The sequence below is a fragment of the Lolium rigidum genome, chromosome 2 (genome assembly GCF_022539505.1).
Source record: "Lolium rigidum isolate FL_2022 chromosome 2, APGP_CSIRO_Lrig_0.1, whole genome shotgun sequence".
NCBI classification, from domain to species: domain Eukaryota; kingdom Viridiplantae; phylum Streptophyta; class Magnoliopsida; order Poales; family Poaceae; genus Lolium; species Lolium rigidum.
This window is the reverse complement of record NC_061509.1, coordinates 38838097-38853555: the sequence shown is the minus strand read 5'-3', so window position 1 is coordinate 38853555 and position 15459 is coordinate 38838097. Positions and strand designations below refer to the sequence as shown.

General features: G+C 44.5%; 1 protein-coding gene and 1 non-coding gene across 2 annotated transcripts; one reads left to right on the top strand and one right to left on the bottom strand.

Annotated features, from left to right (window-relative positions):
• Positions 1 to 13616: 13616 nt before the first annotated feature.
• Positions 13617 to 14389, bottom strand: LOC124686274 (DNA-directed RNA polymerase II subunit 4-like). Its single transcript, XM_047220248.1, has 3 exons — positions 14336 to 14389; positions 14119 to 14226; positions 13617 to 14001 (listed from the first exon to the last, which is right to left on the bottom strand). The coding sequence occupies exons 2-3, from the start codon at positions 14174 to 14176 to the stop codon at positions 13631 to 13633; spliced, it is 429 nt and encodes a 142-aa protein (XP_047076204.1). The 5' UTR covers positions 14177 to 14226; positions 14336 to 14389; the 3' UTR covers positions 13617 to 13630.
• Positions 14390 to 14570: 181 nt separating this feature from the next.
• TRNAA-CGC lies at positions 14571 to 14643 on the top strand. The gene has a single exon. It is a non-coding gene; the product is annotated as a tRNA-Ala (tRNA).
• The last annotated feature ends 816 nt before the right edge of the window (positions 14644 to 15459 follow it).

The following is a 15459-nucleotide window of genomic DNA, read 5'->3' as shown; positions in this document are numbered from 1 at the left end:
TTTAAACTTGCCATTCATATGTGCCCATGGATATGTGAAGTTGCACCGAAGAAGAAGCTCATCCATAGTGGAGTATGGGGGAGCAGTCCGCAAGACCTCATCTTCATTAAGCAAGCACAATCAAGAAAGGTGTTTCATCTTGTTGTGATCAAGATCATCATCATCGAGCTCAAATGGAAGGCGCAAGGTTAAGGTTTGCTCTTGATAGGGTTTCTTTCTTACCGATCGCATGGTTTAGCTGGGAGACCGGTTTATAGGATAATGGTCGTTCTATCAAGGTGCTCTCGAGTGAGTAACTCGATCGTATCGTTCGGAGTGCGGTCAAACATTTGCATCCTTGCATCATCTTTCTTGGTTGTTATTTGGATCTTATCCATGTGGTGTTTTAGAGCTTGTGATTATTTCCATGATAAATCTAGTTCATCGAAAACGGATTTCGTGTATATCACTTGTTGCGTCTTCGAGTTGAGTGATTTTCTCGGTTTCTTGTATTGAGGGGTTGCACCTCTAAAATGAATAGAAAATCACCCCCCACTAGTTTCCATATTTTACAAGATTGGTTTCACTCGATTCGGAGCTCCCAATTTTAAGTTCTTGATTTTACAAGATTGTCATTTTAATCTAAATAGAAAAATAGGGGTGTGTGGGCTGGCCGGTAGTACCGCCCTTGCTGGGCCGGTACCGCCGCCAAGCCCAGCCGGGAATTACACTAGAAGCTATTTTCTACGCATGATGAAGAATAAAACTTGTGTAAACATGCTTCCAAAAGCAAAAAAGAAATAAATTACTTTACGTTGGACAATTTAGAAATCTTACTGATCGCTACAAATATTTTTTCAAGATAATAAACACAACATATATCCTTTGCTCAAGTTCAAGTATACAATATCCTGTCAGGATATATAACAAGGCCATAAAAGATAAATTTTGCAAAAACTTGCTTGCGCGGGAGGGCACCCCACATCTTGATTTGCAGAACATTAACTTCAGTTCCTGACGCTTGGTACGATTAAATTAACAGAATAACATTTTCACCCTAGGGAGGGTGGATATCGCTAGGCTCAACTTTGGCATTATCTCGCTTATCCCGAAAGTGAAAGGGGCTGATGATATTAAACAGTTTAGGCCCATAGCACTTATTAATGTTATCTTCAAGTTTATAGCCAAAGCGTATGCGATTAGGCTTGGACCCCTAGCCAACAGGACGATCGACAGGAACCAGAATGCTTTCATCAAAGGCAGGAGTCTGCACGAAGGTGTGCTGGCTCTGCACGAGATCACTCATGAACTGCGAGTTAAGAATCTTAAGGCTCTGTTACTTAAGCTGGACTTCGAGAAAGCTTACGACAGGTCAACTGGGATTTACTGAGGGAAGTTCTGCTGAGAAAGGGATTCTCAGCAATGGTGGTGCACTATCTGATGCAATTAGTCACTGGGGGACAGACGGTGGTGAATGTCAACGGAGAGATTGGTCCTTACTTTTGGAATGCGAGGGGCGTGAGACAGGGGGATCCTCTCTCGCCTATTCTGTTTGACTTCATGGCAGATTCGTTGGCAGCCATTCTCTCGAGGGCCAATGAGGCGGGACACATAAAGGGTGTAGTGCCACACCTCATACCGGGAGGAGTTACCCACCTTCAGTACGCGGATGACACAATGATTATGATCGAACCTTCACGATTGGGTATCGCAAACCTGAAGTTCATCCTCTTGTGCTTCGAGAACATCTCGGGGCTCAAGATTAACTTCAACAAGAGTGAAGCCATTGTGACAGGGGTCTCAATGGATGAGCAAAGAAAGGTGGCACACGCACTCAATTGCAAGATATGGAGCTTTCCTTTTCGGTACCTAGGCCTCCTGGTAAGCGACAAGAGGCTGACGGTAGCGGACTGGTCCTTTCTGACAGAGAAGGTCGGGCATAGGGTTGACCCCTGGCAGGGTCTCTTCCTGGCATCGGCAGGTAGAATAGAGTTGACGAACCCGCGCCTCTCGAGTCTTCCGATGTTCGCTATGGGTTTATACCTTCTCTACGAATCTACGCATGGAGCAATAAACACCTCGAGGAGCCGATTCTTATGGGAAGGAGTTGGGAACAAACGCGAATACCATATGGTGGGCTGGGCTACGGTGTGTACGCCTAAGGAGTATGGAGGGTTGGGAATCCTTCATTCGAAGAACATGAACATTGCTCTTATGGTAGGCTGGATTTGGAAGCTCTACCAAAATGCGGAAGGTCTATGGGCGGACCTCTTAAGAGCCAAGTACTTAGGCAGTAATGACTTGTTCTCCCCGTTGGTACCGACTAAAGGGTCCCAATTTTGGAAGACGATACAAAAGCTCAAATGGCACTTCAAGCTGGGGGCTAAACATCACATCCATGATGGGAGACGGACGTATTTCTGGCTGGACTGGTGGACGGGGAGGGCCCCTTTGCATCTGATGTTCCCGCATCTATTTGCCTACTGCGACAACCACTTCGCTACGGTGGCTGGGGTTAGGACAGAGGGGGGTGGAACATCAGGTTTCGCCGGACTGATGTCTACGTTCCCCCTCCTTTCCTGTAGACAGTGTTGGGCCTCCAAGAGCAGAGGTTTGTAGAACAGCAGCAAGTTTTCCCTTAAGTGGATCACCCAAGGTTTATCGAACTCAGGGAGGAAGAGGTCAAAGATATCCCTCTCATGCAACCCTGCAACCACAAAGCAAGAAGTCTCTTGTGTCCCCAACACACCTAATAGGTGCACTAGTTCGGCGAAGAGATAGTGAAATACGGGTGGTATGAATAAGTAGTAGCAACGGCACTCGGAAAAGTGCTTTGCCCGGAACGATAAACAAGCGGTAGTAACGCAGCGAGTAGTAGCGCGATAAAACGAGTAAACAAGCAGTGATAGCAGTATTTAGGAACAAGGCCTAGGGATTACACTTTCACTAGTGGACACTCTCAACATTGATCACATAACAGAATAGATAAATGCATACTCTACACTCGTGTTGGATGATGAACACATTGCGTAGGATTACACGAACCCTCAATGCCGGAGTTAACAAGCTCCACAATAATGCTCATATTTTAGTAACCTTTAGTGTAAGATAGATCAAAAGACTAAACCAAGTACTAGCATAGCATGCACACTTGTCACCTTCATGCATATGTAGGAGGAATAGATCACATCAATATTATCATAGCAATAGTTAACTTCGCAATCTACAAGAGATCATGATCATAGCATAAACCAAGTACTAACACGGTGCACACACTTGTCACCTTTGCACACGTGCGGGAGGAATAAAACTACTTTAATAACACATCACTAGAGTAGCACATAGATAAATTGTGATACAAACACATTGCAATCATAAAGAGATATAAATAAGCACCTCACTATGCCATTCAACGGTGAATAAGTATTACGTGAAATATAGCCTAAGAGACCCACACGGTGCACACACTTGTCACCTTTACACACGTGGGACAAGGAGTCTCCGGAGATCACATAAGTAAAACTCACTTGACTAGCATAATGACATCTAGATTACAAGCATCATCATATGAATCTCAATCATGTAAGGCAGCTCATGAGATTATTGTATTGAAGTACATAGGAGAGAGATGAACCACATAGCTACCGGTACAGCCCCGAGCCTCGATGGAGAACTACTCCCTCCTCATGGGAGCAGCGGCGGTGATGAAGATGGCGGTGGAGATGGCAGCGGTGTCGATGGAGAAGCCTTCCGGGGGCACTTCCCCGCTCCGGCGGGTGCCGGAACAGAGACTCCTGTCCCCGGATCTTGGCTTCGTGATGGCGGCGGCTCTGGAAGGTTTTCCGTATCGTGGTTCTTCGCCTCGAGGTTTTTAGGTCAGGGGCTTTATATAGGCGAAGAGGTGGCGCAGGAGGGCTGACAGGGGGGCCACACCATAGGGCGGCGCGGCCCCCCCCTCTGGCCGCGCCAGGGTATCATCTGGGGGCCCTGTGGCCCCCCTCTGGTCCTTCTCGCGTGTTACGGATGCTTCCGGTGAAAATAGGAACACTGGGTCTTGATTTCGTCCGATTCCGAGAATATTTCGTTACTAGGATTTACGAAACCAAAAACAGCAGAAAACAGAAACTGGCACTTCGGCATCTTGTTAATAGGTTAGTTCCAGAAAATGCACGAATATGATATAAAGTGTGCATAAAACATGTAGGTATCATCAATAATATGGCATAGAACATAAGAAATTATCGATACGTCGGAGACGTATCAAGCATCCCCAAGCTTAGTTACTGCTCGTCCCGAGCGAGGTAAAACGATAACAAAGATAATTTCTGAAGTGATATGCCATCATAACCTTGATCATACTATTTGTAAACATATGTAGTGGATGCAGCGATCAAAACAATGGTAATGACATGAGTAAACAAGTGAATCATAAAGCAAAGACTTTTCATGAATAGTACTTCAAGACAAGTATTAATAAGTCTTGCATAAGAGTTAACTCATAAAGCAATAAATCAAAGTAGAGGCATTGAAGCAACACAAAGGAAGATTAAGTTTCAGCGGTTGCTTTCAACTTATAACATGTATATCTCATGGATAATAGTCAACATAGAGTAATATAACAAGTATAATATGCAAGTATGTAGGAATCAATGCACGGTTCACACAAGTGTTTGCTTCTTGAGGTGGAGAGAAATAGGTGAACTGACTCAACATAAAAGTAAAAGAGAATGGTCCTTCAAAGAGGAAAGCATCGATTGCTATATTTGTGCTAGAGCTTTTATTTTGAAAACATGAAACAATTTTGTCAACGGTAGTAATAAAGCATATGAGTTATGAAAGTTATATCTTACAAGTTGCAAGTCTCATGCATAGTATACTAATAGTGCCCGCACCTTGTCCTAATTAACTTGGACTACCGGATCTTTGCAATGCACATGTTTTGACCAAGTGTCACAATGGGGTACCTCCATGCCGCCTGTACAAAGGTCTAAGGAGAAAGCTCGCATTTTGGATTTCTCGCTTTTGATTATTCTCAACTTAGACATCCATACCGGGACAACATGGACAACGGATAATGGACTCCTCTTTAATGCATAAGCATGTGGCAACAATTATTATTCTCATATGAGATTGAGGATATATGTCCAAACTGAAACTTCCACCATGAATCATGGCTTTAGTTAGCGGCCCAAAGTTCTTCTCTAACAATATGCATGCTCCAACCATGAAGGTGGTAGATCTCTCTTGCTTCGGACAAGACGGACATGCATAGCAACTCACATGATATCCAACAAAGAATAGTTGATGGCGTCCCCGAAACATGGTTATCGCTCAACAAGCAACTTAATAAGAGATAAAGTGCATAAGTACATATTCAATACCACAATAGTTTTTAAGCTATTTGTCCCATGAGCTATATATTGCAAAGGTGAATGATGGAATTTTAAAGGTAGCACTCAAGCAATTTACTTTGGAATGGCGGATAAATACCATGTAGTAGGTAGGTATGGTGGACACAAATGGCATAGTGGTTGGCTCAAGGATTTTGGATGCATGAGAAGTATTCCCTCTCGATACAAGGTTTAGGCTAGCAAGGTTATTTGAAACAAACACAAGGATGAACGGTACAGCAAAACTCACATAAAAGACATATGGTAAACATTATAAGACTCCATACCGTCTTCCTTGTTGTTCAAAACTCAATACTAGATGTTATCTAGACTCTAGAGAAACCAAATATGCAAACCAAATTAGCAAGCTCTAAGTATTTCTTCATTAATGGGTGCAAAGTATATGATGCAAGAGCTTAAACATGAGCACAACAATTGCCAAGTATCAAATTATCCAAGACATTTTAGAGTTACTACATGTAGCATTTTCCAATTCCAACCATATAACAATTTAACGAAGAAGAAACTTCGCCATGAACACTAAAAGATAAAGCGAAGAACACATGTGTTCATATGAACCAGCGGAGCGTGTCTCTCTCCCACACAAGCATTTATTCAAACAAAAACAAAAACAAAAACAAAAGCACACAGACGCTCCAAGTAAAGTACATAAGATGTGGCCGAATAAAAATATAGTTTCAAGAGAAGGAACCTGATAATTTGTCGATGAAGAAGGGGATGCCTTGGGCATCCCCAAGCTTAGACACTTGAGTCTTCTTAGAATATGCAGGGGTGAACCACCGGGGCATCCCCAAGCTTAGAGCTTTCACTCTCCTTGATCATAGTATATCATCCTCCTCTCTTGACCCTTGAAAACTTCCTCCACACCAAACTCGAAACAAACTCATTAGAGGGTTAGTGCATAATCAAAAACTCACATGTTCAGAGGTGACACAATCATTCTTAACACTTCTGGACATTGCTCAAAGCTACTGGAAGGTAATGGAACAAAGAAATCCACCCAACACAGCGAAAGAAGCAATGCGAAATAAAAGGCAGAATCTGTCAAAACAGAACAGTCCGTAAAGACGAATTTTAAAAGGGCACCAGACTTGCTCAAATGAAAATGCCCAAATTGAATGAAAGTTGCGTACATATCTGAGGATCACTCACGTAAATTGGCATAATTTTCTGAGTTACCTACGAGAGAATTAGACCCAGATTCGTGACAGCAAAGAAATCTGGAACTGCGCAGTAATCCAAATCTAGTACTTACTTTACTATCAAAGACTTTACTTGGCACAACAAAACATAAAACTAAGATAAGGAGAGGTTGCTACAGTAGTAAACAACTTCCAAGATACAAATATAAAACAAAGTACTGTAGCAAAATAACACATGGGTTATCTCCCAAGAAGTTCTTTCTTTTTAGCCATTAAGATGGGCTCGGCAGTTTTAATGATGCACTCGCAAGAAATAGTATTTGAGGCAAAAGAGAGCATCAAGAGGCAAATTCAAAACACATTTAAGTCTAACATGCTTCCTATGCATAGGAATCTTGTAAATAAACAAGTTCATGAAGAGCAAAGTGACAAGCATAGGAAGATAAAACAAGTCTAGCTTCAAAAATTTCAGCACATAGAGAGGCATTTTAGTAACATGAAAATTTCTACAACCATATTTTCCTCTCTCATAATAACTTTCAATAGCAACATGAGCAAACTCAACAATATAACTATCACATAAAGCATTCTTATCATGAGTCTCATGCATAAAATTATTACTACTCCCAACATAAGCATAATCAGTTTTATTAGTTGTAGTGGGAGCAAATTCAACAAAGTAGCTATCATTATTATTCTCATCAAGTGTAGGAGGCATAGTATAATCACAATAAAATTTACTCTCCATAGTAGGTGGCACCAAAAGACTACTATCATCATAATCATCATAAATAGGAGGCAAAGTATCATCAAAGAAAATTTTCTCCTCAATGCTTGGGGGACTAAAAAGATCATGAAAACCAGCTTCCCCAAGCTTAGAACTTTCTACATTATTATCAACAATGGTGTTCAAAGCGTTCATACTAATATTACTACTAGCATGCAAATAAGATTCCATAGGTTTTTTAATTTTCGCATCAAACAATCCATGTTTTAAATAAGGAAATAGAATAAGAAGCTCATTGTTGTCCATTATGCCAAACTAGTGTAAACAAGAAACAAAAAGATGCAATTGCAGGATCTAAAGGAAATATCTTCGAGCACAAACACAATGGCGCCGAGAAGAAGTACTGTTACACGGAGCCGGAGTATGAGTGCCTTTTTACCTTTCCTCCCGCAGCAACGGCGCCAGGAAAATAGCTTGATGTCTACGTTCCCCCTCCTTTCCTGTAGACAGGTGTTGGGCCTCCAAGAGCGAGAGGTTTGTAGAACAGCAGCAAGTTTTCCCTTAAGTGGATCACCCAAGGTTTATCGAACTCGGGGAGGAAGAGGTCAAAGATATCCCTCTCATGCAACCCTGCAACCACAAAGCAAGAAGTCTCTTGTGTCCCCAACACACCTAATAGGTGCACTAGTTCGGCGAAGAGATAGTGAAATACGGGTGGTATGAATAAGTAGTAGCAACGGCACCGGAAAAGTGCTTTGCCCGGAACAGTAAACAAGCGGTAGTAACGCGAGTAAAACAGATAAACAAGCGAGTGATAGCGATATTTAGGAACAAGGCCTAGGGATTACACTTTCACTAGTGGACACTCTCAACATTGATCACATAACGGAATAGATAAATGCATACTCTACACTCTTGTTGGATGATGAACACATTGCGTAGGATTACACGAACCCTCAATGCCGGAGTTAACAAGCTCCACAATAATGCTCATATTTTAGTAACCTTTAGTGTAAGATAGATCAAAAGACTAAACCAAGTACTAGCATAGCATGCACACTCTGTCACCTTCATGCATATGTAGGAGGAATAGATCACATCAATATTATCATAGCAATAGTTAACTTCGCAATCTACAAGAGATCATGATCATAGCATAAACCAAGTACTAACACGGTGCACACTACTGTCACCTTTGCACACGTGCGGGAGGAATAAAACTACTTTAATAACACATCACTAGAGTAGCACATAGATAAATTGTGATACAAACACATTGCAATCATAAAGAGATATAAATAAGCACCTCACTATGCCATTCAACGGTGAATAAGTATTCGTGAAATATAGCCTAAGAGACCCACACGGTGCACACACTGTCACCTTTACACACGTGGGACAAGGAGTCTCCGGAGATCACATAAGTAAAACTCACTTGACTAGCATAATGACATCTAGATTACAAGCATCATCATATGAATCTCAATCATGTAAGGCAGCTCATGAGATTATTGTATTGAAGTACATAGGAGAGAGATGAACCACATAGCTACCGGTACAGCCCCGAGCCTCGATGGAGAACTACTCCCTCCTCATGGGAGCAGCAGCGGTGATGAAGATGGCGGTGGAGATGGCAGCGGTGTCGATGGAGAAGCCTTCCGGGGGCACTTCCCCGCTCCGGCGGGGTGCCGGAACGAGGACTCCTGTCCCCGGATCTTGGCTTCGCGATGGCGGCGGCTCCGGAAGGTTTTCCGTATCGTGGTTCTTCGCCTCGAGGTTTTTAGGTCGGGGGCTTTATATAGGCGAAGAGGCGGCGCAGGAGGGCCGACGGGGGGCCACACCATAGGCGGCGCGGCCCCCTCCGGCCGCGCCGGGGTATCATCCGGGGCCCCGTGGCCCCCTCCGGTCCTTCTCGCGTGTTCCGGATGCTTCCGGTGAAAATAGGAACACGGGTCTTGATTTCGTCCGATTCCGAGAATATTTCGTTACTAGGATTTACGAAACCAAAAACAGCGAGAAAACAGGAGCGGCACTTCGGCATCTTGTTAATAGGTTAGTTCCAGAAAATGCACGAATATGATATAAAGTGTGCATAAAACATGTAGGTATCATCAATAATATGGCATAGAACATAAGAAATTATCGATACGTCGGAGACGTATCACGGACCTTTGGCACGGCTGAGGTGGTAGAATGGGAAAACCTTTGTAGGATTTTTGATCTACACCCACACTCCATGGGGGAGGACCAGGTCTCTTGGGGCCTGGAGCCATCAGGGATTTTCTCTACACACTCCCTGTACCTTCGCCTGTCGCAATGGGCGACTGTCACTTTCTTTAAGGAGGTGTGGGCTACTAGAGTTCCCCCAAAGATCGGAGTATTTCTTTGGCAACTCATTAGGGGGAGGCTTCCGTCGGCGGAACAGTTGGACAAGAGGCATGGACCCTCCGACGGGAACTGCGCGATGTGTGGAATGTTGGAGGATTGTGACCACATTTTCTTCAACTGCCACCTCGCGAGATTTTTGTGGGCTGAAGTTAGGGAGCTCCTCTCATGTACCTGGAACCCGGCAGGGGTCAGGGATTTCATCTCCTTAGTGCAAGGCCTGTCCGGGCCCCTACGTAGGCTTGCTTGGTTTGCCTTTGCGGTGTTAGGATGGACGCTTTGGAATACGCGCAACAAGCTAGCTCTAGAGGGGAAAGTGATCGCACATCCGGCTGACGCTATGTTCGCAATGTCTATACACATGCAGTGCTGGAGGGTACTGGTCAGACAGCGGGACAAGGAGCTTCTGGACGAGGCGCTGGGAGAGCTTAGGCGACTTCAGGTGAGGACGAGGACCGGAGCTACTCGACAGGCGGCGTCCTAGTCTAGTCTTTATCTTTCCCTTTGTCTTGCCGCGGGCAGCGTGAGAGGCGTATGTATGGATTTATGGTGTTATCAGTGTGAGTGTGTTTGGTCTCAGACGATGTTTGTATGTGGTGAATTGTTCGTTGTCATTAGAACTTTATATATGAAGCCGGGCCGAGGGTCTTATGTTTAAAAAGATGCCATAGCCTTCCACCGAAAACAGAGTATGCTGTTCCGTTCCGTGTCAAAGCAAGCAGGAGGTAAAAGGGACAGTAAATTTTGGGCCATAGATTTAAGAAGGAAAAAGAACAAAAGGCTGGCCTTATTGGTCCGGCCTACTAGGAGAGATATTTACATGCTGTGTGCGAATCCAGAATTATCATCTTCATCGGTCGTTTGGGATAATAAGCTGTAATGTCTGGATTCGTTTGTCGGAATGTGAAATAGGACTTGGTTTGCTCATTCCGCTAGTCAAGTCTCGATTCATTTGCCCCTAGGCACTAGGCAGCAGCCAGCACTGAGAAGGAATCGAAGCGGTGAAGGCAGGGCTACACCAAATAATGCATCACCGGCCCTGCTCCAAGGTGCACTGCAAATAAGTCACAAATGTGTTGCATGAGAAGTCAGAAATGTGTTCCCTGAGGCGTTGTCTGCTCGCTCGGACCTGGAGTGGCGGGAGATGAATGGCACAGGTGGTGTTGCATCCTTCCATTGGCCAGTGCAGGGATGAGGAAGGAGACCGTGGAGCCCAAGAGGTAAGGATAGCGAGGATGGCAAAGAGATGTTGCTCATGGTGAGAGAGAGGAGAGGAGAGATGAATGGCACCTGACAGTTGTAGATTGGAAAGCGCATACATGGAGATCTTATTGACCACGGATGAATGGCAGTGCATATATCGAAGAGAGATGCGTTTGCGGAGTTCGATCGATGTGGTTGTCACTACGACGGTTCCCCTTCCCGCAACTGCGCCGTTGCTAGGCAGGCAAGGGTAGCGTCCGTCCGTCTGTCGCTGGCGTCGATCCCGCCACTCCTCGCCTCGCTTCTCGCTGTGTCCGACGCGCCCGGAGCGTCCCCTGTGGATCGGGGACGGACTCGGAGCGCCGGACGGAAAGGGCCTTTGGGACGCGCGGCTGGGAATGGAAAAAATATCCGGTGCGCCCCAAATACCTTTGGGGTCGCTTTGGGGACGCGGCTGGAGATGCTCTTATACTGTTCTTTTGTCAGCTATTTGCTGGTCGATATGGACCATCAGAAACAAAATTACCTTGTGAAATTCATTCTCAGATCTCATGTCACTATTGTTTTCACTGTGTGCTCGTTTCTGAAACACTGGCCAGGTCTCTACAGTGATGGAGAGAAAGGAGCTATTCGAGCTGGTGCTGATCAACTCATGAAGAAGGTGTAGGAGGTTGCTGGAGCAAGATCGGAGTGTTCTGGTGATGGGGGAACTGAGAGGTCCAAGCGCCTGATGCTCACTGCAGGTTATGCTGCACTTGATGTTGGAGGGCGAGCATTCGCAGCAGGTTTCTGATAGCACCTCTTTTTTCCAACTTCTATTTCCAGTCCCTTTCTTTCTTCCTGTCACTTGCCTGTAAAAGACTTGTTATTTCCGTTATGTGAGTAATGGAAAGGGGCTAGTCCAGTTGGAAAAAAATCAAATGAGCATAGTACTTCTAAAATGTCCAGAAAAGGCCAAACTGACTGAATTGTCTGCGAGATATAAAATTCGGAACAAAACATATCAGCAGAAATTATAATCACAAAGTTCACACCATGCTTTCCACCTACAGAGCCAGAATAAACCTAAATGAAACAATACTTTAGATAGCAGAATATCATTACTGACTTCAATCAAAACCACAGAACATTGAATGCTCATGCTTTGACAGAGATAACCTTGTCCAAACAGCAGAGACACCCCAAAACCGAAGCTTGTGGCCATCTATGAAAGTGTATAAGTGTATAAAATTGTTATGTGAGAGAGAACCAAATTGGGCCTCTCTTAAATAGGTTAGGTGGAAATCATATATCATCATAAAAGACCAAGGGCAAAGCTTAAGATATTATCATGCTTATACACATTTCAAACACATGTGAAATGGTCAACATGGCAAACATTGTTCAGCTCTCAAACAGCCCCAAAATGGTACATTGAGAATCTGAAGATACGAAATGAGATCTTAGAAATTCTACGAAATGCTAATGTCACTTGTGAAGAACAAATAAATAGGTTACCATTTTTTTAGTGCTGAACTAAACTATATAGAAAAATATGGATGGAAAATTCACCCAAGTAGAAAATAATTCTTACATCGGGTAATGCATTATAAGTTTATAACAGACATGTGGTGGGCAACCCTAGCTCAGATTCCATAGATTTGATCGTAAGACCTTTTTATTAGGTGACCCTGCTGAGCACTACAGACTTTTTAATTGCACATAGACACGATAAGCAAATATTCATAGTAAGTGAAAAGTGGTTTCCATTCCATAATGCAAAACTAAGTGATGACATGGCTTCTAGCTAAATGGAAATTATTCACGTATATACTGAATTTGACTGTACAATAAAGCAAAATATTTGGTATAGTTCTAACGACTATGGTGTTAAAAGTTAAAACTAAGCTGAAAAGAGAAAAGTAGATTTATCTTTCTTATTGATTTTGTTTTATTATCTCATATAAAACATCAAGGAGAAACTTGCTGTCCAGTTTGATTTCTTCAGCAAGGAGACAATAATACAATTTCTTCAGCAAAGTTTTCCTTGATATAGTGGATGAGAAGTGCATACAGTAACAAATTTGAGCGGCTGGTCATGGTTATTAACTTCTCTCAAAAGCATTATGTTATGTCAAGGAGTTTGCAATCATAAGACAGATTACAGTGCAAAAGTTCACATCGCTTTACAAAATCTATATGGACTTAAGAGACAAAACTGCTTTGCTCAATTAATTCAAACGTGAAGAAATGGAACCTTAATATGAAGATACCAACCATAACAAAACTTCAAACCTACCGCAATGAAAACCTGTAGTTCTGCAGTATCAGCTAATGTTGTCCTGTGCTCCACCTAAACACAAAAATAAACATATTCAGAATAGTGCACAGTGACAATCATATCCAACCTTAGTCATCGAGGAAGATTATGGGAAATATTATTCTGTTTTTGTTGCCAAAGGGAAAGTAACACAAACAAGTCACCTGCACCAACTGTGATTTGGTAACAGTATATGCCTGCTCCTGGAGACTGTAAACAACAACAACCAGCCCAAAGAGACATCAAACAGATGATGAATTTGAGTAGTCTGCAACCAACTCTTCCACATGATTATCAGAATCACAAGACGGTAATAGCAACAAGGTTGGTTTTAACTCGGTACATTAACAGACACCCAGAAGGTCGGTCATATTATGATGATTCCGAAGGAGATAATGCGAAGATCAAACATAAGCAGCTGCCAGTAGCACATCATCATGTGACCTTAACCGATACTACTACGGTGAGGAAAGGAACCAGGGGGCTACTCGAACTTCTTGATGAGCGATAGGTCGTTGAGCATCTTGTCGATCCTGTCGTCGCCCTGGAACCTTCCCCCGGGGACGAGCGACGGCACGAGCGCCCTGGCCTCGTCGGCGGTGTCGGGGCAGAGGTTGCCGAGCGTGCAGAGCTCGAACTCGTGCAGGCTGTAGCGCGAGAGCGTCTCGCGCACCTGGCGCACGGCGTCGGGGTTCTTGTAGCGGCTGAAGCGCTTGACGTAGCCCTGCGACTTCTCGAAGACCTGCGAGACCTGGTCCGCCCCGCCGTCCGACGACATGTGCTGCAGCTGCTCGTACTTGTGCTCCAGGATGATCGCCACCTCGCAGTTCATCAGGCACTTGGCCTTGAGGAACTCTGCACGCCCGGCGCGCGCGCGCGCGCGCGCGGATCAAGGGTTAGGCGGATCTCGCTGGGGGAGGGATTTGGGGGTGAACCCTAGGGAGGGGAGGAGGGAGGGGGGGTAGGGCGCACCTTCGCCGATCTTGAGCTCGGCGGCGTTCTCCTCCTCCTCGCGCGGCTCGCCGGACATGGCTCCCCGATGTGGACGGAAGGAAAGAAGCTGTCGTCGTACTCGTGGTCCTGCTGGAGAAACGGCGAACGGTGAGCAATCGCGCGGGGAGGAAGAAGGATAGCGAGGAGCAAGTAGACGGCGGCGGCGGATTCCGTCTCCGGCGAGGAGGGTGGTCACCTGAGCTGAGCTGAGCTGCGGGGAGTGGATTCGGGGACGGAAAGGGGAAGAGAAGAAGAGGAGGAAGGAGGTGGTGGAGATTAGTGGTGGGCTGGATGGGCCTGCGGCCGTTGGATTGGGAACGGGCTGGGCCGTGTGCCACCTCGATTGGCGACGATGAGCCCAGCCGTCTTCTCCATCGACAGATGCAAGTGTTTGTTATATATAGCGAGGCACCAAAATGTGTACGTCGATCGGGGGTGTAGCTCATATGGTAGAGCGCTCGCTTCGCATGCGAGAGGCACGGGGTTCGATTCCCCGCACCTCCACTTTTTCCTCACCTTTTTAATTTTTGCTGTAAACTTGCCGCCTGCTTGTCTAACAAAACTTGAATCTTGAAAACCGCAAATTTCACGTAATAAATGAGTGAAGCAATCCAGTGAACAATTTATTTTGGGGGCATGTCCAGTAAACATTTTTTATATGTTCTCACAAGATAGGCAACCCTTCAACTAGAATGTTGGTTGCAGATACAATTGCACAAAGTTCGAACTATATTTTTGAAGGAAGTGATGCACTTCCTTTCAAGCATTTCCCTGAAATCATTACTTAGAGTGATCGGTTCTACTAGATCGGACAGCCGAGAGTCGTATGAAAGAACAAGATTGTCATGGATTTCATCATGTGGTCGATGGGAGGCTCATTGGCCTAGTTTTCGTTCACGGGTGTATTTTCTAGGTTGGGTAGGCCCATTTTAGCCCCGTTTGACACTTTTTTTTGGTTGACGATCGTGCTATATGTACGTAGACCCCACATGTGTCATCCCTGATTTGTGCAATTGTGTCTCAATTCTCACGGTCGTTTCTTGAAAACCGCAATAAAATGTTTACTGGATTGCCGTAAACTTGCCGCCTGCTTGTCTAACAAAACTTGAATCTTGAAAACCGCAAATTTCACGTAATAAATGAGTGAAGCAATCCAGTAAACATTTTATTTTGGGGGCATGTCCAGTAAACATTTTTTTTATATGTTCTCACAAGATAGGCAACCCTTCAACTAGAATGTTGGTTGCAGATACAATTGCACAAAGTTCGAACTATATTTTTGAAGGAAGTGATGCACTTCCTTTCAAGCATTTCCCTGAA